At 50.2% G+C, this 23318-nt stretch overlaps 1 protein-coding gene and 1 non-coding gene across 2 annotated transcripts in view; both read left to right on the forward strand.

Annotated features, from left to right (window-relative positions):
- Positions 1 to 13867, forward strand: part of LOC137312259 (uncharacterized) — a 100953-nt gene extending 87086 nt beyond the window's left edge. Inside the window, exons 3-6 of the mRNA XM_067978876.1 lie at positions 5593 to 6340; positions 7278 to 7398; positions 9285 to 9411; positions 11966 to 13867. Of these exons, the coding sequence (XP_067834977.1) occupies positions 5593 to 6340; positions 7278 to 7398; positions 9285 to 9316 (901 nt within the window). The 3' untranslated portion in view covers positions 9317 to 9411; positions 11966 to 13867. The remainder of the gene's footprint in view (positions 1 to 5592; positions 6341 to 7277; positions 7399 to 9284; positions 9412 to 11965) is intronic.
- Positions 13868 to 22451: 8584 nt separating this feature from the next.
- trnat-agu (transfer RNA threonine (anticodon AGU)) lies at positions 22452 to 22525 on the forward strand. Its single transcript has one exon. It is a non-coding gene; the product is annotated as a tRNA-Thr (tRNA).
- The last annotated feature ends 793 nt before the right edge of the window (positions 22526 to 23318 follow it).

The following is a 23318-nucleotide window of genomic DNA, read 5'->3' on the forward strand; positions in this document are numbered from 1 at the left end:
CAGAGAGAGAAGGGCAGAGAGAGAAGGGCAGAGAGAGAAGGGCAGAGAGAGAAGGGCAGAGAGAGAAGGGCAGAGAGAGAAGGGCAGAGAGAGAAGGGCAGAGAGAGAAGGGCAGAGAGAGAAGGGCAGAGAGAGAAGGGCAGAGAGAGAAGGGCAGAGAGAGAAGGGCAGAGAGAGAAGGGCAGAGAGAGAAGGGCAGAGAGAGAAGGGCAGAGAGAGAAGGGCAGAGAGAGAAGGGCAGAGAGAGAAGGGCAGAGAGAGAAGGGCAGAGAGAGAAGGGCAGAGAGAGAAGGGCAGAGAGAGAAGGGCAGAGAGAGAAGGGCAGAGAGAGAAGGGCAGAGAGAGAAGGGCAGAGAGAGAAGGGCAGAGAGAGAAGGGCAGAGAGAGAAGGGCAGAGAGAGAAGGGCAGAGAGAGAAGGGCAGAGAGAGAAGGGCAGAGAGAGAAGGGCAGAGAGAGAAGGGCAGAGAGAGAAGGGCAGAGAGAGAAGGGCAGAGAGAGAAGGGCAGAGAGAGAAGGGCAGAGAGAGAAGGGCAGAGAGAGAAGGGCAGAGAGAGAAGGGCAGAGAGAGAAGGGCAGAGAGAGAAGGGCAGAGAGAGAAGGGCAGAGAGAGAAGGGCAGAGAGAGAAGGGCAGAGAGAGAAGGGCAGAGAGAGAAGGGCAGAGAGAGAAGGGCAGAGAGAGAAGGGCAGAGAGAGAAGGGCAGAGAGAGAAGGGCAGAGAGAGAAGGGCAGAGAGAGAAGGGCAGAGAGAGAAGGGCAGAGAGAGAAGGGCAGAGAGAGAAGGGCAGAGAGAGAAGGGCAGAGAGAGAAGGGCAGAGAGAGAAGGGCAGAGAGAGAAGGGCAGAGAGAGAAGGGCAGAGAGAGAAGGGCAGAGAGAGAAGGGCAGAGAGAGAAGGGCAGAGAGAGAAGGGCAGAGAGAGAAGGGCAGAGAGAGAAGGGCAGAGAGAGAAGGGCAGAGAGAGAAGGGCAGAGAGAGAAGGGCAGAGAGAGAAGGGCAGAGAGAGAAGGGCAGAGAGAGAAGGGCAGAGAGAGAAGGGCAGAGAGAGAAGGGCAGAGAGAGAAGGGCAGAGAGAGAAGGGCAGAGAGAGAAGGGCAGAGAGAGAAGGGCAGAGAGAGAAGGGCAGAGAGAGAAGGGCAGAGAGAGAAGGGCAGAGAGAGAAGGGCAGAGAGAGAAGGGCAGAGAGAGAAGGGCAGAGAGAGAAGGGCAGAGAGAGAAGGGCAGAGAGAGAAGGGCAGAGAGAGAAGGGCAGAGAGAGAAGGGCAGAGAGAGAAGGGCAGAGAGAGAAGGGCAGAGAGGCAAAGAGAGAGAGAGAGAGAGAGAGGCAGAGACAGAAAAAGACAGAGAGAGTGGGGGGAGAGAGAGAGAATAACAGAGAGAGAGGCAGAGAGATCGAGAGAGAGAGAAAATGACAGAGCGGGGATCGAGGCAGAGAAAGATAGAGGAACAGAGAGTGAGAGAAAAAGACAGAGCGAGGGGGAGAGAGAGTGTGAGGGGGTCTCCTGCCAGAAAGTGGGACGTGTGTCGGTGAGGGTCCTGCAGGGTGTTTGGGTGATGTGCCTGTCATGGTTGAATAGCTGCCAGTGTGTGTGACCTGTGGGTTGTGGGTGTGCGGCTTGCGACAGTGGTAATGTGTGAGGGTGAGGGGAAGCATCTGATTGAAAGAGTTTATTGGTGGGTGGGAGATGGGGGCCCCCCCTTGCTGGTGAGAAGCCATAAAACAGCCCAGAGAGGCCTGGCTGCTCGCAGGAATCGGGTAAATCACCAGGCAGTACCAATCCACTCTCTGCCTCTCTCCCCCTCACTCTCTGCCCCTCTCTCTTTTTCTCTCTCTCTGTCCCCCTCTCTCCTTCTGCCTCTCACCCTCTCTGTCTTTCTCTCTCTGACTCTCTCCCCGCTCTACCTTTTTCTCTCTCTCTCTCTCTGCCTCTCGCCCCCCTCTCTCTCTGTCCTTTTCTCTCTCTCTGCCCCTCTCTCTCTGCTGTCTCTCTGAATTTCTCTTGATTGAAAAGTACTCAGGTACGGTACGGCCCGTGTGTGTCTCAGTATCGGCTCCTGTACATGTACAGCACACAGTGGGTAAAAGGGAACGATTCACTCCTGTCTGGTACTGTACGGCCCGTGTGTGTCTCAGTGTCAGCTCCTGTACATGTACAGTACACAGTGGGTAAAAGGGAACGATTCACTCCTGTCTGGTACTGTACGGCCCGTGTGTGCCTCAGTGTCAGCTCCTGTACATGTACAGCACACAGTGGGTAAAAGGGAATGATTCACTGAGAGATTGCAATGTTGAGTGTAACGTTTATTTGAGGGGTTCAGTCCCTAAACGGGCTGTGTTTTGACAGACACTTTTTAAAGTAAGGAGTTGAGTTTCGTTTAGGGAGGTGGGTACAATCCGTGTCTGGGACTCACTGGCCCTGTGAAATATTGAATTTTGCTCACAATATGGTGTGTTTGGATTAATGGGGGACAAGGTTTAACTGCACTGGGCTGGATTGTTTTATAAATCTCTCATTGACTGGGTCTTTCAGACCAGGATGGGAGCTGCTTCTCTCTCTCTCTCTGTCAACACCCTGAGGCAGTGAAACACTCTCTGACAAACTGTTCACACGAACCAACCCATCAGACATGGGGAACAGACAAATACCTGGGACTGGAAATGAGCCTCCCACCAACAGAGCAGAGAGAAGGAGGAAATCATCACACCTTCATGATCTGGATCGGTTTTGTCTTTGGAGCAGGTTCTGGTTAATTTTACTGCTTTAAAGTTATGTTATGGGACCAGTGAGACTGAGACACACACACACACACCCACACACACACACAGACTGTACAGTCAGGAGACACGTGTCCCTTGCACAGACATTGGGTTTGAATTGAGCTGAGCTGTACCACAAATGAATATGGGATTAAAATCTCAAATTCCAATCCGTTTGCTCCCGAGCTTCCCCATGTGTCTGTGTGGTTCCATTACAATACAATTTCACATGGGGGCCCAAAATGGCTTCGGAATTAACACGATTTCTTTCTGAGTTGTCGGTGACCTTTTCAAAAATTAAACTTCAAACTAAGAAAACATTTGGAGGCTGTTTTCACATTTCGGCCCTCTGGGTGCTGCAGGACGCTCCCTGAAAGAGCTTTTAATTTCAATTAAGACCCGAGATATGTCACATTGTCAGCCTCTGAATAATAGTTTGATCCACTTTGTGTTATTTCTGAAAAGTTGCACTTGCAGTGAACGAAGGGAGGAATTTGGGCTCGAACAGATGGTGATATTCTGTTGGACGGTCGGTACTGAGGGAGCGCTGCACTGTCAGACGGTCAGTGTGTGTCTCAGAGTCAGCTCCTGTACAATGTCCCAGTGATCCTCCAGTGTCCCCAGAATGTCCCAGTGATCCTCCAGTGTCCCCAGAATGTCCCAGTGATCCCCCAGTGTCCCCAGAATATCAGTGATCCCCCAGTGTCATCCCAGTGTCCCCAGAATGTCCCAGTGATCCCCCAATGTCCCCTGAATATCCCAGTGATCCCAGAGTAACCCAGACATTACTCACGTGACCCCCATTGGGTCCAGGCTGCGGTGAAGGTCTCAGTCAGTCAGTCCCCAGCGGAGAGAACGATTCTTGGCCCAGGATTCCCCCTCATCCTCCTCCTTCTCACAAAATGTCTCTTTCTGGATCATCTCCTTGCAGCATTTCATCGAAAAGTTTCCTGAGGGGAGAGAGAGAGAGAGAGGGAATTGATTACAACACAAAAGCAAGGGATTAAAAAGGCACAGCAAGAGCCCAGAGCTTCCTCTCCTCCCACTCCCCCTCTCTCCCCCCTCTCTCCCCCCTCCCTCTCCCAGTTACAACGACAATCCCTCAGCCCCAACACTGAGACACAAATCCCGGTTACAAACCAGAGAATCCAAAGAGAGAGAAAAGTTGGGAGAGAGACAGAGAGAGAAATACACTCAGGACAAGCTGGAGGACCCCAGCAGACTGAGAGATTGTCCCCGCCCATGGGGAGGGTTTGGGACGAGACACACGGCCATCCCCTACCCCCGGGGAGCTCTCCACTTCAGCCTTTGAGATATTCTGTAAGGAATCTTACAACACCAGGTTATAGTCCAACAGTTTCATTTGAAAATCACAAGCTTTCGGAGGCTTTCTCCTTTGTCAGGTGAGTGTGGGATTCCATAGTCAGAGCACAATGCCTGGTGATTACAGATAATCTTTCCAACTGCCCGTTGTCAAGGCAATCAAAGGATTCGAATAGTGTTCAGACAGAGAGACGTTACATACGGGACAATCAGTATATTCAGTAGTCCCGTATGTAACGTCTCTCTGTCTGAACACTATTCGAATCCTTTGATTGCCTTGACAACGGGCAGTTGGAAAGATTATCTGTAATCACCAGGCATTGTGCTCTGACTATAAAGCGGTGCCTTTCATGGAATCCCACACTCACCGGACAAAGGAGAAAGCCTCCGAAAGCTTGTGATTTTCAAATGAAACTGTTGGACTATAACCTGGTGTTGTAAGATTCCTGACATTTGTCCACCCCAGTCCATCACCGGCATCTCCACATCATTTGAGATATTAGACTGAATCTCAATGTGTCTCCCTCAGGGACCTGTCCATTCTCATGTTAATCCAGGGACAGCCCAGGGCAGGACTGGTTTGACCAGGAGACCTGTCTGCTGGAATGAGCCACATTTCAAGGACCTATTTTACTGATTTGAAACCCTCACAGCCTGTCTCCCCCTCTTCCCTCACCCCAAACTGAGTCCCCCCCACCCTCAGCCTGTCTCCCCCTCTTCCCTCACCCCAAACCGAGTCCCCCCCACCCTCAGCCTGTCTCCCCCTCTTCCCTCACCCCAAACCGAGTCCCCCCACCCTCAGCCTGTCTCCCCCTCTTCCCTCACCCCAAACCGAGTCCCCCCCACCCTCAGCCTGTCTCCCCCTCTTCCCTCACCCCAAACCGAGTCCCCCCCACCCTCAGCCTGTCTCCCCCTCTTCCCTCACCCCAAACCGAGTTCCCTCCACCCTCAGCCTGTCTCCCCCTCTTCCCTCACCCCAAACCGAGTCCCCCCACCCTCAGCCTGTCTCCCCCTCTTCCCTCACCCCAAACCGAGTCCCCCCCCCCTCAGCCTGTCTCCCCCTCTTCCCTCACCCCAAACCGAGTCCCCCCCACCCTCAGCCTGTCTCCCCCTCTTCCCTCACCCCAAACCGAGTCCCCCCACCCTCAGCCTGTCTCCCCCTCTTCCCTCACCCCAAACCGAGTCCCCCCCCACCCTCAGCCTGTCTCCCCCTCTTCCCTCACCCCAAACCGAGTCCCCCCCACCCTCAGCCTGTCTCCCCCTCTTCCCTCACCCCAAACCGAGTCCCCCCCACCCTCAGCCTGTCTCCCCCTCTTCCCTCACCTCAAACCGAGTCCCCTCCACCCTCAGCCTGTCTCCCCCCTCCCTCAGCCTGTCTCCCCCCTCCCCTCGTGACCCAAACACCCCGGGGACCTCCGACACATCCCACCCCGCCCGGCGTCCACATTGAAAGAACTAAAGTTGGGGACAGGCCTCTCCCTCCATCCCATAATACCAGGCCGCCCATAGTAACGGTCGCTGGGCCTTGACCCGGAATCCGTTGCCCCTGGAAACCGCGCAGGAACCGAGCGACCCGAGAGCGGCCTCAGGCCCGACTCCCAGTCCCCGGCCTCAGGCCCTCCCCGACTCCCAGTCCCCGGCCTCAGGCCCCTCCCCGACTCCCAGTCCCCGGCCTCAGGCCCCTCCCCGACTCCCAGTCCCCGGCCTCAGGCCCCTCCCCGACTCCCAGTCCCCGGCCTCAGGCCCCTCCCCGACTCCCAGTCCCCGGCCTCAGGCCCCTCCCCGACTCCCAGTCCCCGGCCTCAGCCCCCTCCCCGACTCCCAGTCCCCGGCCTCAGGCCCCTCCCCGACTCCCAGTCCCCGGCCTCAGCCCCCTCCCCGACTCCCAGTCCCCGGCCTCAGCCCCCTCCCCGACTCCCAGTCCCCGGCCTCAGCCCCCTCCCCGACTCCCAGTCCCCGGCCTCAGGCCCCTCCCCGACTCCCAGTCCCCGGCCTCAGGCCCCTCCCCGACTCCCAGTCCCCGGCCTCAGGCCCCTCCCCGACTCCCAGTCCCCGGCCTCAGGCCCCTCCCCGACTCCCAGTCCCCGGCCTCAGGCCCCTCCCCGACTCCCAGTCCCCGGCCTCAGGCCCTCACCTCCTCCCCCCGCCCTGTTCCTGCCCCTCGCCGCCCTGAACCAGCTGCTGGCCGCCGGCGCCATCTCCTTCCAGCTGCCGTCCAACGCCAGGAAGTGTCTGCGGGAGGAGATCCACAAGGACAGGCTGGTGAGCGGAGAGTCCGAGCTGAGCGAACAGCCGGCCGCCCGCCCCCACCTCAAGGGGGGGGGAGAGGAGGGGGGGAGGAGGGAGCTTGTCCCCCATTCAGTTCGATCATGTCCCCCCATTCAGTCCGACCATGTCCCCCCATTCAGTCCGACCTTGTCCCCCCATTCAGTCCGACCTTGTCCCCCCATTCAGTCCGACCTTGCCCCCCATTCAGTCCGACCATGTCCCCCATTCAGTCCGACCATGTCTGATTTGTATTTCACTCCATTTCCCCCCTTGGTTCCATTCCCTTTAATCCCCTCACCCAACAAAAATCCATCAATCTCAGTTTTGAAATTTTCAATTGACCCCCGGCCTCCCCCTTTTCCGGGGGAGAGAGTTCCAGATTCCCACTCCCCTTTGTGTGAAGAAATGCTTCCTGACATCACCCCTGAACGGCCGGGCTCTAATTTTAAGATTATTCCCCCTTGTTCTGGACCCCCCCCACCAGAGGAAATAGTTTCTCTCTATCGACCCCATCAAATCCTTTAATCATCTTAAACCCCTCGATTCGATCACCCCTTAATCTTCGACACTCGAGGGAATACAAGCCTCGTCTCTGCAACCTGTCCTCGTAATTTAACCCTTTTAGCCCCGGTATCATTCTGGTGAATCTGCGCTGCACCCCCTCCAAGGCCGATATATCCTTCCTGAGGGGACGGTGCCCAGAACTGGACGCAGTGTCTCCAGATGGGGTCTGACCAGAGCTCTGTCCAGCTGTAATATAACTTCCACCTCTTTGTATTCCAGCCCTCGAGATAAAGGCCAACGTTCCATTATCCTTTTTAATGATCTTTTTGTACCTTTCCACCATTGGGAGGGTGGTGTGGGGAGGGAGCTGTGGGGGACAGTTCTGGGCTGGAGCCAGGGTGTAACCTCTCTGTTTCCCCACCCCCAGGTGACGGACTCCTCCGGCCACATCCTGTACTCTAAGGAGGAGGCGACGAAGGGCAAAATCGCCTTCACCACTGACGACTACGACATGTTCGAGATCTGCTTCGAGAGCCGCCTGCCCCCGGGTGAGTGAGTCCGAGGGGGGGGTCCTGGGGTACGGGGAGGGCTCGGGCAGAAATAATAATAAAAGGGAAAATAGCTCACTGATAAGAAAAAGGGACGAGAACAAAGTCCAGGTCACAAATAGTGTCACAGGTAATATAAATACTTCAGGTTCATAAAAAAAATACAGGAAATAATAAAATAACTGATTTAAAAATAATACAGCAGTGATGAAAAACAAGTGTGATATTTCTAAGAAGTGAGAAAAACAGCATCAGAACCTACGAATTAAGAGCAGGAGTAGGCCATTCGGCCCCTCTGCCATTTGATAAGATCAAGGCTGATCTGATTGTGACCTCAACCCTACTTTCCCATCCACCTGCTATAACCTTTGACTCCCCTGTTAATCAGGAATCTATCTAACTCAGCCTTAAAAATATTCACTGACCCTGCCTCCACGGCTCTCTGGGGAAGGGAGTTCCACAGACTCACCACCCTCTGAGAGAAAAAGTTTCTCCTCATCTCCGTCTTAAATGGGAGACCATTTATTTTTAAACTGTGGCCCTTAGTTCGAGTCTCTCCCACAAGGGGAAACATCCTCTCAGCATCTGCCCCTTCTCGTCGCCTCACGATCTTCAATGTTTCAATAAGATCACCTCTCATTCTTCTAAACACCAGTGTGTACAGGCCCAACTTGTCCAACCTTTCCTCATAAGATAACCCCCTCATCCCAGGAATCAGTCGAGTGAACCTTCTCTGAACCGCCTCCAAAGCAATTATGTCCTTAAATAAGGAGACCAAAACTGCACACAGTAGATACTAGATATGGTCTAGTAGGTCTGTTTCCCAAATAAGAGTTCTGTACACAAGTGCAGATAGCATAAGGAATAAAACAAGTGAATCAGACAGTTAAAACAAGTACAAAAGGACTGTTAGCAACATAGCTGCCAGACTGGGCCTGCGGCAGGTGATGAGCAAACCAACACGAGGGAAAAACCTACTTGACTTTGCCCTCACCAATCTACCTGTCACAGATGCATCTGTCCATGACAGTATTGGTAGGAGTGACCACCGCACAGTCCTCGTGGAGACGAAGTCCCGTCTTCGCACTGAGGACACTATCCAACGTGTTGTGTGGCACTACCACCGTGCTAAATGGGATAGATTCAGAACAGATCTAGCAGCTCAAAACTGGGCATCCATGAGGCGCTGTGGGCCATCAGCAGCAGCAGAATTGTATTCCAGCTCAATCTGTAACCTCATGGCCCGACATTTTCCTCACTCCACCATTACCAACAAGCCAGGGGATCAACCCTGGTTCAATGAGGAGTGTAGAAGAGCAGGCCAGGAGCACCACCAGACGTATCTAAAAATGAGGTGCCAACCTGGTGAAGCTACAACACAGGACTACATGCATGGTAAACAGTGGAAGCAACATGCTTTAGACAGAGCTAAGCGATTCCACAACCAACGGATCAGATCAAAGCTCTGTAGTCCTGCCACATCCAGTCGTGAATGGTGGTGGACAATTAAACAACTAACGGAAGGAGGAGGCTCTGTAAACATCCCCATCCTCAATGATGGCGGAGTCCAGCGTGAGGGCAAAAACAAGGCTGAAGCGTTTGCAACCATCTTCAGCCAGAAGTGCCAAGTGGATGATCCGTCTCAGCCTCCTCCCGATATCCCCACCATCACAGAAGCCAGTCTTCAGCCAATTTGATTCACTCCATGTGATATCAAGAAACAAGATTGGGAGTGTTAAGAACCTAGTCCCTCTCTACAACTCCTCCCCTCGCCTCCAGTGCTTCAATATCCTTTCTGTCGTGTGGGTCTCTCAAGTCAACAATGGATTTACGACATCTTTGTCCGATCTTACAGACCGTCTCTCTCTCTCTCTCTCCCTGCCCAGATCGCCAAGGCGGAGAAGCTGAAGCCACTTGAGGTGGAGCTGCGACGATTGGAGGATCTGTCAGAGTCGATCGTCAATGACTTTGCCTACATGAAGCAGCGAGAGGAAGAGATGAGGGACACCAATGGTAGGAGCACCCAGCACAGGCTTCAGTCTGCAACACCCGCCCCTTCTCCACTTACTGCTCTCGGTCTCGGGGACCCTGTCTCGTTCCTCGGTCAGCGTCACTCACCCCTCCGAGTCAGAAGTTTGTGGGTTTTAGCTCCCTCCACCTCCCGGGACATAAGCCCCTCTCCCCTTCTCCCCCCCCATAGCACGAGCCTCAGCTTCATACGGTTATCCAGTCGTCCTGTGAAAGATGCAGTGGGCTCTGCTTCAGGCACTTTGTGGCAAAGCATCCCTTGCCCCAACTGCCCTCCACTAGCCCTCGCAGTAAAGAGGGGTGGTCTAGGGCTTGGGTACCAGGGGACCAGGGGTTAAAAGGACTGCAGGACTGATCCCCAGTGTCAAAGGGACTTAGTTTTTAAAAACGTACATTTATTTCACTCCTTCCACGACCTCGGGACGTCCCTGAGCACTTTATAGCCAGTAATGTACTATTTTGAAGTGTAGTCACTGTTGCAATTTAGGGAACAGGCAGCCAACTTGCGCACAGCAAGATCCCACAAACAGCGTTGTGATAATGACCAGATAATCTGTGTTTTAGTGGCGTTGGTTGAGGGATAAATATTGGCCAGAACACCCAGGGGAGAATTCTGCTCTTCTCCCATTAGTGGCCGTGGGATCTTTTACGTCCACCTGAGAGGGGCAGGCAGGGACTCAGTTTAACGTCTCATCGGAAAGACGGCACCTCCGACAGTGCCGCACTCCCTCAGTACTGCACTGGGAGTGTCGGCCTGGATTAGGTGCTCGAGTCTCTGGAGTGGGGCTCGAACCCACCATCTTCTGACAAGGGGGCCTTGTCGAGGCAGATAAGATTCTGCATATTTTCATTCCAAGTTTGACTGCAGGATAAGGGAACGTGTGTACAAACTGGGGCGAGTGTGGGCAGGATGGAACACCCGGAGGGGAGGCTCTCAGTAGGGTAGCAGAGGGAAAACACAGAGTCCTTTCATGCGCCGTTAGATGGGGTGCTCCATGGGCTGGAGGCCTCCACTCATCTAAACCAGGGAGTTGGAGTCAGAGGGCTGGGACCTTTCTACACCAGAGGGCAGAGTTGTGGAATAAGTTTTTGGGGAAGGACGGTATAAACGGGGTCCAGAGACAGAAGGGATCATTTGAAGCCCCTGGGATTGAAGGGACAGTGGCTGCATGGTTACAAAATTGGCTAAGGGACAGAGAGTGGTGGTGAACGGTTGTTTTTCAGACTGGAGGGAAATATACAGTGGTGTTCCCCAGGGGTCAGTATTAGGACCACTGCTCTTTTTGATATATATTAATGACTTGCACTTGGGTATTCAGGGTATTTCAAACTTTGCAGATGATACGAAACTCGGAAATGTAGTAAACAATGTGGAGGATAGTAACAGACTTCAGGAGGACATAGACTGGTGGAATGGGCAGACACATGGCAGATGAAATTTAACGCAGAGAAGTGGGAAGTGATACATTTTGGCAGGAAGAATGAGGAGAGGCAATATAAACTAAATGGTACAATTTTAAAGGGAATGCAGGAACAGAGAGACCTGGGGAGTGCACAGACACAAATCCTTGAAGGTGACAAATTGAGAAGGCTGTTAAAAAAAGCATACAGGATCCTGGGCTTTATTCATAGAGGCATAGAGTACGAAAGCAAGGAAGTTATACTAATCCTTTATAAAACACTGGTTAGGCCTCAGCTGGAGTATTGTGTCCAATTCTGGGCACCACACTTTAGGAAGGATGTCATGGCCTTGGAGAGGGTGCAGAGGAGATTTACTAGAATGGTACCAGGGATGAGGGACTTCAGTTATGTGGAGAGAAACTGGGATTGTTCTCTTTAGAGCAGAGAAGGTTATGGGGAGATTCAATAGAGGTGTTCAAAATTATGAAGAGTTTTAATAGATTAAATAAGGAGAAACTATTTCCAGTGGCAGAAGGGTCGGTAACCAGAGGACACAGATTTAAGGTAATTGGCAAAAGAACCAGATGGCGATGAGGGTTTTATTTTACGCAGCGAGTTATGATCTGGAATGCGCTGCCTGAAAGGGCGGTGGAAGCAGATTTAATAATAACTTTCAAAAGGGAATTGGATAAACACTGAAAGGAAACATTTGCAGGGCTATGGGGAAAGGGCAGGGGAGTGGGACTAATGGGACAGCTTTTTCAAAGAGCCAGCACAGGCACGATGGGCCGAGAGGCCTCCTGTGCTGTAAGATTCTAGGTGGTGGGATTGACCTGTTAGAAAGGGACAGGGTGTCAGTTGTGGACAGAGTGACGCTCCCATGAAAGGCCTGCCATGTCCCTGCTCTCACCTGAGCTGTTTAGCGAGAGAGGATCCAGGATGGGGATTCGGGGGAGGGAGTGACCCCAGGCATCGACCAAAGGGCAGACTCGGAGCAGCAGTGACCCAGGAGCAGGGAAACGGTGCTCGGGGCAGCAAGGTGAAGGGAAGAGGGAGGGCTGCCTTCAGTGAAGTGATCTTAGTGCAGATTGAATCCACTCCTCCAACCTGTTTGATGAGCCCCTCTCCCTCCGTGCAGAGTCCACCAGTGCTCGTGTCCTGTATTTCAGCATCTTCTCCATGTGCTGCCTCGTCGGCCTGGCCACCTGGCAGGTCTTCTACCTGCGACGCTTCTTCAAAGCCAAGAAGCTCATTGAGTAACGACGATGTGTGTGTGTCTGTGTAAAACGTTGGCCCGTGTGTGTCTGTCTGTGCCTGGAGAGTGTTCAGTGGGTGGGGTTAATTTACAATAATGTCTCTTTATATTGAATGGGGTGCTTTGAATGTTTAAACTGCAGGTTGTGTTTTAATTCGTAGCATTGCAGTCAGTAATTGGCCCCACGGTCGGTGTTTCAGACCAGTCTGAGGGAGTCCTGGAAACAATCAGTATCCTCAGACATGCCCTGGATCAGGAGGTGGGACCAATAGTGTTCGCTGCCCTGAGCTTTCGATGATTGATTGATTGTTTTCGGAAGGTACTGGGATTAATTCCACCCGGCCCCGTTGCTCCCCAGGAGAGAGAGAGAGACAAACATCCGAACTTCTTTGGGAAAAATCTAACGTTTGTAGAAGTTCCTCTCCAACTCATTTGCCGGTGTGATGCTGCACAGTGTCGAGTGGATTCCTGGAGGAATGCTGCAGGGAGGGAGAGTGCACTGGGGGCTGCATTTCCTTCACTGTGTTGGACTTCACCTGATGGTCATCAGGCAGAGCTGGTGACAGCCGCTCCACCCTGACCCCGCTGCACCTTGAACCTCATAGGATCGTACAGCACAGGAGGAGGCCGTTCGGCACATCGTGCCTGTGCCGGCTCTTTGAAACAGCTCTCCAATTAGTCCCACTCCCCCCTGCTCTTTCCCCACGGTCCTGCAGATTTCTCCCCTTCAAATATTTGTCCAGTTCCCTTTTGAAAGTTATTACTCAATCTGCCTCCACCGCCCTTTCAGGCCGCGCATTCCAGATCAGAACAACTCGCTGCGTAAAGAGAGAATTCTCCTCCTCTCCCATCTGGATCTTTCGAAAATTACAGTAAATCTGTGTCCTCTGATCGAACCCTGCTCCCCTCTAACCCTCGCCCCCCCCCTCGACTCCCCCCCCGGGCCTGCCCCTCGCCCCCCGGGCCTGCCCCTCGATCCCCGGGCCTACCCCTCAATCCCCCCCCAGGCCTGGCCCCTCGCACCCCCACCTTAGGCTAACATTCTGTGGGCTGCGATTATCCCCGCTATCAAACCTCGCATCATCCGAGGGCCCCCGGTGGTCCTGCTCCCCCTGGGTGAGGCCACAGCAGCTCGACTAGTTATTTAAGGCAGGGCCGTGTCCTTGTGACAGTCAGTCCAGAATAGTTTCAGTGAGCAAAATGGGGTTCACTTTTCCCCTCTGTGTTGATCCACCAGCACCAAGTTAAATGGCTGCATCAAACACTCTGTGAGAATGTGATGTGAGGGTTCGGGACTGTTTTGACAATGAATCCGGGTGGGTAATTTGGGGCCTGTATCTGACATTGGAGACTCCAGTTTGATCAGTGCCCGTTCACAGTCTGTCCAACACCCTGATTTAAATGTGCTGCTCGTGTGAAGGTTGCCAGTCAGACCTGCTGTGTGATGCCCATCTTGACCAGGGGCTTTACGTGCTTTTAATAAGTTCTCTGCAGCGAGCAAGTGCAGCTCTCCCCGTGTCTTTCAACACCGCATGGCGTGGGCCCACTGCAGGCCCAGGGGAGGTGCGGAGCCCGAGCAGTTCGACCCTCGGAGGTTCGAGGCAGGGACAGAGTGAAACTTGGACCGTTTGGGCGGCTCAAACTTCGAAAACTCGCCTCTCCTCCTCCTGCTCCCTGCGTGAGTGGCCAGAGACTGCGGCCTCTCCCTGTCCCTGTCTAAACCATTCCAGTCTTTGGGAATCTTTACAAACTCATTCCAAGAATAAAATTAATTTTCAACTGAAAGCTGGAGTCGGGAGTGTGTTGTGTCAGAACAGGGCTTGGAATTTAATCCGGAGAAGTGTGAGGTAATGCATTTGGGACCGGCAAATAAGGCAAGGGAGCACACAATAAATGGGAGGATACTGAAAGGTGTAGAAGAAGTGAGGGACCTTGGAATACATGTCCACAGATCCCTGAAGGTAGCAGGACAGGTAGATAAGGTGGTTAACAAGGCAAATGGAATTCTTTCCTTTATTAGACACGGCATAGAATATAAGACCAGGGAGGTTATGCTGGAACTGTATAAAACATTGGTTAGGCCCACAACTTGAGTACTTTGTACAGTTCTGGTCACCACATTACAGGAAGGGTGTAATTGCACTCGAGAGGGTACAGGGGAGATTTACGAGGATGTTGCCAGGACTGGATAATTTTAGCTATGAAGAAAGATTGGATAGGCTGGGATTGTTCTCTTTGAAACTGAGGAGGCTGAGGATTGATTTAATTGAGGTGTACAAATTTATGTGTGGCCGAGATAGGCTGGACAGGAAGGACTGATTTCCCTTAGCAGAGAGGTCAACAAACAAGGAGCAGGGCATAGATTTAAAGTGATTGGTGGAAGGATTATTGAGGAGCTGAGAAAACATTTTTCACCCAGTGGCTGGTAGGTGTCTGGAACTCACTGCCTGAAAGGGTGGTAGAGGCAGAAACCCTCAACTCATTTAAAAGGTACCCGGATATGCACCTGAAGTGCCGTGACCGACAAGGCTATGGACCAAGTGCTGGAAAGTGGGATTAGGCTGGGTGGCTCATTTTCGGCTGGCGCGGACACAATGGACTGAGTGGCCTCCTTCTGTGCTGTAAATTTTCTATGATTCTAATTAACACTAAGCAGGGTAGTTCAGGGATCATGAGAACACTACTGAAGAAAAGTAACTGCTGGGAACCAAGCAATGTGTCCTTGTAAACCACAGATTAGGGAAGTTCCAGCTTCAGGAACAGAGATGGATCACAACAGGGTATAAAAGTGAGGGGATACTGAAGTAAGGGGCAGTTGGGACTGGAGACACCGGAGATCAAGCTCAGGGAGTCCGATGTTCCATCCAGAGGGCTGATCTCGTCTACACGGGGGATTTGCATGTTTACTCTGGTATGGGAGAGGAAAGAGAATTTGCTCATATATTTCTTAATGAGGTATTAAAGTTGCTGACTCTCAGACTTGTTAATTAATAAGACAATGCATTATTTAGAACCTTCCATCCCTAAGTCTCTCTGCTGCTCTACTTTTAAACTTTCACCATTTAGTTTACATTTCATCTCATTTTTCTTCCTCTCAAAATGCATCACGTCACATTTCTCTGCATTAAATTTCACCTGGCCCATTTACTAACCCGTGGACGTCACAGTGAAGTCTCTGACTCCTCTTCACAGTTCCCCACGCTGCCAATTTTGGCGTCATCTGGAGATTTTCACCTTGTGTCCCACATACCCAAGCTCAGATCATTCTCTATATTGAGGTTAGCAATGGTCCCAACACTGACCCTGGGGGACACCACTGTTTCCATCCCTCCAGTCTGGAGAACATCCATGAACCACTACTCTCTGTTTTCTGCCCTTTGCACAACTCCCGATACACACTGCCTCATTCCTTTTAATGCGGTAAGTACTAATTTTATCAACAAGCCTCCTGTCCGGCATCTTACCAAACACCCTTTCACAATCAATGTTGACTACATTCCCTTTATCAGTGGACTTGAGTTATCTCAAATGATCCATGTTGGCTGTTCTTAATTAATGTGTTTTTCTAACAAATGTTGAAATGTTTGCTCCACCTCATCTAGTTTGATCTGTTTCAAGACGCAACAGAAAGGTCGAGTTGTCTCCGGGAGTTTAAGATCAATTAGGTTTTAAAAATTATGTTTCAGACAATGAGGGGCATCTGGGCTTAGACCCGCCCATTCTATGCCACAACTCCCGCCCCTCACACACTCCGATTCGTTGGAGGACCAACTCACCCTGTCACCCCTCCAGTCAATTTGCGCTCCTCCTATTGGTCCGGAACTCTCCTTAATCACCAGGGCGGGATTAGTGGTGAGACTGACATCCTGAGGTGCAGTTCGAAAATAAACCTGAATTGAACCCGTCGGTTGCAACATTTAAAAAGACGAATTTAATAAAAGTTACCAAAAAATATTTTCTGGAGTTCACCAAAGTGGTGGAGCGTCTGCGCTGTGTGTTTGTGCCGGTTTCAATGACACAAAGAGCTGGGGTTTCAGTTTATTTTATTTTCCTTGGTCCAAACGCGCTCTTCCTGCTGCCAATGTTTTTGTTTTTCGGCCTGATATTAAGATCATCAATGGCGGTCGTATCACCCAGCATGCAGCGCGGTACAGATTGTGCCCTATCTGAATCAGTGGAGCCCAGTGCGCAGGCGCAGTAGTGACTCATTATCAGTCAGTGTGTCCTGAGCATGCGCGGCCAGTCGAGGCTGCGGGAGGAGCGCGTTCGGTGCAGGTCAGAGGATCGGAGCAAGAGGCTCAATAAACCCCGGGGCCCGGGTCCGGGCTCAGGCCCAGGCTCAGGCTTTACAAACCCCGAGTGCGGCCCCAGACCCGAATATAAAACAGTGAACATTATCCCCCCCTCACTACCCGCCGGGAAATGAAGGGGAAATGGGGATCGGTCAGGGAGCGTCTGTAAATGAAGGAGAAATGGTGATCGGTCAGGGAGCGTCTGTAAATGAAGGGGAAATGGTGATCGGTCAGGGAGCGTCTGTCAATGAAGGAGAAATGGCGATCGGTCAGGGAGCGTCTGTAAATGAAGGAGAAATGGTGATCTCTATATCTTCAGTCATCCAGGGAGCTCTCGCTTTGGATGCTGTTCCTTTCCTCCTCGTGGGAATCTGTCTACTTTGCACCCAAGCCAACTCCTCCTTGAAGGCCTCCCACTGTTCAATTACTGTTCTGCCTGCCAATTTTTGATACCAATCCACCTGGACAAGATCCCTTTTGAACTCACTGGAATTTGCCTTCCTCCAGTTAAGAATTTTCACATTTGACTGTCCCCTGTCCTTTTCCATAACTGTTCTAAACCCAATGAGATTATGATCACTGCTGCCCCACTGAAACATGCTCCACCTGCCCCACTTCATTCTCCACACCGAGCCCACTGCTGTACTCACACTCTCTCACACTCACACTCACACTCTCTCTCACACCCTTTCACTTATGGTTTAGGGCCACTGAAAGATGATGCGATGGATTTGGATTTCAGCACAGGGAGGAGGGAGAGTGTGTGGGATGGGGATTTACAGCTTTGAGTAATGAGAGAGGAAATAGTGTTCCATAGAAAGTAGAGTTATCTGATCTGAATTTCTATCCTGTAATTACAGTGATAACTTTTATAAACTACTTTTACAGGGGAGGATTTGCAGAGGGAAACTCAAACCAAAGATCACGTCAAGATCTGACAGAGTCACTCGATTCATCAGGACCTGAATATCATCGGCCTTTGAATGTGGAAGGAGAAATGTTTGTCTGTTCTGTCTGTGGGAGAAGATTTCAAACATCAGTGTGAGTGGAAAAGCACCGAGACACACACACCTGAGTGAGAGTGTTCCAGTGCACTGACTGTGGAAAGTGCTTTAACCAGTTACACAGCCAGAAAAAACATTGCACCGTTCACAGAGGGGAGAAATCATACACATGTTCTGTGTGTGGACGAGGTTTCAACTGATCGTCCAACCTGGAGAGACACAAGGTCACCCGGACCATGGAGAAACCGTGGAAATGTGGGGACTGTGGGAAGGGATTCAATTCCCCCTCCAGGCTGGAAATTCATCGACACAGTCACACTGGGGAGAGGCCGTTCACCTGCTCCGTGTGTGGGAAGGGATTCGCTCAGTTATCCAACCTGCTGACACACCAGCGAGTTCACTCTGATGAGAGACCTTTTAAATGTTCTGACTGTGAGATGAGGTTTAAAAGCAAAATTAATCTGCTGATACATCAACGCACTCACACGGGGGAGAGGCCGTTCACCTGCTCCGTGTGTGGGAAGGGATTCACTCAGTCATCCACCCTGTTGACACACCAGCGAGTTCACACTGGGGAGAGACCTTTTAAATGTTCTGACTGTGAGAAAAGGTTTAAATGCAAAAGGAATCTGCTGACACACCAATGTACCCACACTGGGGAGAGGCCGTTCTCCTGCTCCGTGTGTGGGAAGGGATTCACTCAGTCATCCACCCTGCTGACACACCAGCGAGTTCACACTGGGGAGAGCCCGTTCACCTGCTCCGTGTGTGGGAAGGGATTCACTCAGTCATCCCTCCTCCTGACACACCAGCGAGTTCACACTGGAGAGAGGCCGTTCACCTGCTCCATGTGTGGGAAGGGATTCACTCGATCATCCCACCTCCTGACACACCAGCGAGTTCACTCTGATGAGAGATCTTTTAAATGTTCTGACTGTGAGAAGAGTTTTAAAAGCAAAAGTAATCTGCTGACACACCAACGCACTCACACTGGGGAGAGACCGTTCATCTGCTCTGTGTGTGGGAAGGAATTCACTCGCTCATCTGAGCTTCTGACACACCAGCGAGTTCACACTGGGGAGAGGCCTTTTAAATGTTCTGACTGTGAGAAGAGGTTTAAAAGCAAAATTGAACTGCTGAAACACCAACGCACTCACACTGGGGAGAGGCCGTTCATCTGCTCTGTGTGTGGGAAGGGATTCACTCAGTCATCTCACCTCCTGACACACCAGCGAGTTCACACTAATGAGAGACCTTTTAAATGTTCTGACTGTGAGAAGAGGTTTAAAAGCAAAATTGAACTGCTGAGACACCAACGTACCCACACTGGGGAGAGGCCGTTCATCTGCACCGTGTGTGGGAAGAGATTCACTCAGTCATCCATCCTGCTGACACACCAGCGAGTTCACTCCGATGAGAGACCTTTTAAATGTTCTGACTGTGAGAAGAGGTTTAAAAGCAAATTTAATCTGCTGACACACCAACGCACTCACACTGGGGAGAGGCCGTTCACCTGCTCAGTGTGTGGGAAGGGATTCGCTTGGTCATCAAACCTTCTGAAACACCAGCGAGTTCACACTGAGAGACCTTTAAATGTTCTGACTGTGGGAAGAGATGTAAAATCAGAAACTAACTGCTGAGACATCGACGCACTCACACTGGGGAGAGACTTTTCACCTGCTCCGTGTGTGGGAAGAGATTCACTTGATCATCTCACCTTCTGAAACATTAACTTGTTCACACTATTGAGTGACCTTTTAATGCAGTGACTGTGAGAAGAGCTTTAAAAGCAGAAATGAACTGCTGACACATCAACGCATGCCCATTGGTTGAGAGACTGTTCACCTGCTCCGTGTGTGGGAAGGGATTCACTCAGTCATCACACGTGCTGAGACACCAGCGAGTTCACGAAATGAGCAGGTCCAACGAGCCGGTCTGTAACACAGGCCAATGACTCAGTGCAGCTTGTTACCCAGTCACTGGGCTCCGTTATAGCCTCTCCTGTCAGTGACACACAAAGAGAAATTGTAAATCTGAAACAGAAAGAGATAATGTATAACACTTCATATCAACCACCAGTTTTTCCCTCTTTCCGGCTTTTAAAACAATCTGTTTCACAGTTTGTCAAACCCGAAACAGCCTCTGGGATTTGCTGATTGAGAATTTCAGTGGAAATTGGGACCGTCATTAAGTATCGGAACAAATATCCCCGCTGAGGTTTCGGGATTGTTACTGGTTTATTTATATCAGTGAGTGACCAATTTTAAACTAGGTGAGGGTCGAAACCTAAGGTAAGAGCCTGGGATAGACAAGAGATTCTTCAATGTATCAAGTTAAATTACACTGATTCCACCAACACTGGACATCACATCCCTCAAACATTGTTACCTGTTACTGTATAAAACTGGTGAGGGTGGAAATGGGAAATAACTGAAAAAAACTTCATTGTATCAAAGTTAATTCTGATCATTATTATTATACAAACATTCTACAGCCGGTCCCTTAAAAAGGACCCAATATCAAACCAGTCCCCAGTCCTTGGGCCTGTGCCTATGTTGTGATTTGCACCCGCTTCTGACTGACTTGGTATCAGACGCACTCCCGTCAACAGTAAACGGATGGAGCCGGATCCATAAGAGAAAAATGAGGACCGACCTCCGCAGTTCTCCCAGAGTGCGGGAGCCGGAGTAACAGCAGCAGACAGAGAGATCTCGCTAAACCAGCCGCTGCTGCCGGAGAGAAGCGAGTCCCGTTCCGAGCCGTGTCTGTCAGGCGCCCGCTGACCCTCTCTTCACTGAAGGGGACCGATTCAGCACCAACTCATACACCCACCATTGGATCATTGAATCACCTTCAACACCTGAATTACATCACCACTTAATCCTCTATACACGAGCAAATACAAACCTTGTCCACACAACTTGCCCTCATAATGTTACCATTTTAGCCCCGGTATCATTCTGGTCTTTCTGCGCTGCACCTCCTGAAAGGCCAATATATCCTTCCTGAGGTCTTGTGCCCAGGACTGAATGCCGTACTGTAAATGTGGCCTTAGCAGAGTTTATAGAATTCTAACATAACTTCCATCCTTTTGAATTCCAGTTCCCTTGAGATAAAGGCCGACATTCCATTAGCCATTTTAATTATTTTTTGCACCTGTCTGCCAACTCTTCGTGATTTCCCGAAGGATCTCTGCTCACCCACAGTTCCTGGCTTCTCACCATTTTGAAAATACTCTGATTTATCTTGCTTAGGGCCAAAGTGGATGGCCTCACATTTCCCCAGATTGAAACTTTGAACAGTCTGGGGCTCTTTTGTATCGAAAATAGAAGTCCTGATATGGGACTTTAAGATTATGCAAGGGTTTGATAGGTCAGATGTAGATAAGGTGTTTGTACTTTTGGGAGTGGGGACGTCAGAACTTAGGGCCATGAATATAATAGTCATCAATCAATCCAATCTGGCATTCAAGAGAAACATATTTATCCAGAGAGTCGTTAGAATGTGCAGCTCGCTCCCACAAGGAGTAGTTAATGCGAATCGCATGGATGCATTTACGGTGAAGCTGGATAAACACATGGAGGAGAAAGGAATATTCGGGTTTGCTCATCGGGTTAGATGAAGAGGGGTTGGAGGAGGCTCGTCTGCAGCATAAACACCGGTATAGTCTAGTTGGGCCGAATTGCCTGTTTCTGTGATGTACATTCTATGTAATTCTATGTAAGCTCCATCTGACACAGTTTTACCAACTCACTGAATCTCTCAATTTCCCTTTATAACTTTATGCTCCCATCTACACTACTCACTGCACCACCTAACTTGGTGTCGTCAACAAACCTGGATATACCGCTCTCTATTCCTTTATCTGCCTCATTTATACAGATCCCTGGGGGACACCACTAATCAAATCCTGTCAATTTGAGTACATACCCATTAACCCTACTCTCTGTCTCCTACCTCCAAACCAACTCCCTCCCCATGTCAATGGGTTGCTATAAATTCCACGTGCTCTCATTTCTGTTCACAGTCTCTGATGCTAAACCTTAACGAATGTCTCTGGAAGTCAATATACACATAACACCCATAGACACTCCATTATTTACCACGTTAGTTACATCTTCAAAACGGTCAACTAGTTTCATTAGACTTGACTTACACTTTACAAATCCATGCTGGCTCTCTCTGATCAATTCATGTTTATCCAAGTGCTCAGTCATTCTTTCCCTAATAACAGATACTGGTAACTTCCCCACAACAGACGTCAGACTAATAGGTCTATAATTTCCTGCTTTATCTCTCCTCCCCTTCCTATATAATGGAATGACATTTGAATTTTTTCAATCCATGGAACAATTCCTGAATCAAGAGAGTTTTGAACGATCATGACTAAAGCATGTACAATTTCCTCACCTATTCCCCTTCGTCCCTTGGGATGGTCACCATCAGGTCCTGGAGATTTGTTTATCTTTAGTCTAATTGTTTTCTCCAATACCATTATTTTACTTACACTGAATCCCCTTGATTTATTTCCAGTTTTCCTCGTGTCTCTGGTTTATTATCCTCATGCTTTTCTGTGAGTATCAGCAACTCTGCCATTTCCTGATTTTCAATTACAATATCACCTCCATCTGTCTTTAAGGGCCCACGTTATTCTTCGTCACCCTTCTTTCTCTTAATATACGTGTAAAAACCTTGAAAGTTGTCCTTAATTTCACTCACAAGTTTTTCTCGTTTTCCCTCTTTGCTCCTCTTACGATTTTTTTTCAGTTTCAGCACCACAATAAACAACACTTCGCTGTGAAATTTGCTCAATTAGTTCTTCAGTGTCAGAGCGAGAATTGTCCATCCCGAATTTATTTAAAGTAACAAACAGAAGCACAAATATTCATTCGTCTATCAAAGCACTGATGGACACAGAAAGATAAACACAGCTTGAAACGCAGTCAGTATCGGGATTCACAGGGAAACGGGCAAGTGAAATAGACAAAGATCAAACAGTCTGAACCCACAACAGAATGTGACGTGTAGCTGATAGATATTAATGAGAGGAGGTGGGAAACAGTACCATGACTTGGCTCTGTGGCTTAGTTGGTTAAAGCACCTGTCGAGTAAACAGGAGATTCTGGGTTCAACTCCCAGCGGTGCCTTTGTGTAATTCATGGTGTTTAGTGAATTTGAGAAGCACACAGTGCTGTGTTTTGTTCAGGATCCAACATGGAACTGATCAGGAGGTCTCTTCAAAAATGCCTTTTCATTATGCAGACAGCCCTCTCATAGAATGTGTCCATGATACGTTCTTGTTTCTGGGCTCGTTAAGGTTGGGGTATAATTCTCGATTCGAGGTTCATACCCTGGAGAAGCCCTAATTTGGAACTAGACTTTTGATCCTTGAACTGCGGTTCAGACTTTTGCAAAGAGAGAAAAGAAGTCCCCAAATCACTCCACCTGAATCTCACGCGGTCTCGGAAGAACTTCAGTTCAAACAATCAGGACTTTAAAGGCACCTCAATGACCTGCACTTTCATTGAACGAGCTTTGCTTCCAATTGCATTCGACCTTGAAACCGCTCTGGGCTTTCATCTCATTGAAGCAGAGTGTGGCCGCTCTGTATCTGTGAGCATGTCGGTGACGAGGTTAGCTCTGATATTGGTCGCTTTCAATTTTTAAGATCTCACCAAGCTCAGGGAAAAGAAACCGAGAATCGAATTGTCCCTGTAAGTGATGAATTGAAGGGATTGGTGCTCCAAGCAGATCTGGAAAATGCACAGTGCGGTCGCTCAGGAATTCCAAATCCACCCTCTGGCCACTCGGCGATCATATTAACTGAGCTTTACTCTGGCCCAGTGTCACCGCGCTGAAATCGAGTATTTCTCCGGCACGTTTCTCTTAACTTCACAGTTGCTGGTTTAAGAGTGAAGACCGGCTCGTTGGATTTTCACT

This window comes from Heptranchias perlo, unplaced genomic scaffold (genome assembly GCF_035084215.1).
Source record: "Heptranchias perlo isolate sHepPer1 unplaced genomic scaffold, sHepPer1.hap1 HAP1_SCAFFOLD_413, whole genome shotgun sequence".
Lineage (NCBI taxonomy): Eukaryota > Metazoa > Chordata > Chondrichthyes > Hexanchiformes > Hexanchidae > Heptranchias > Heptranchias perlo.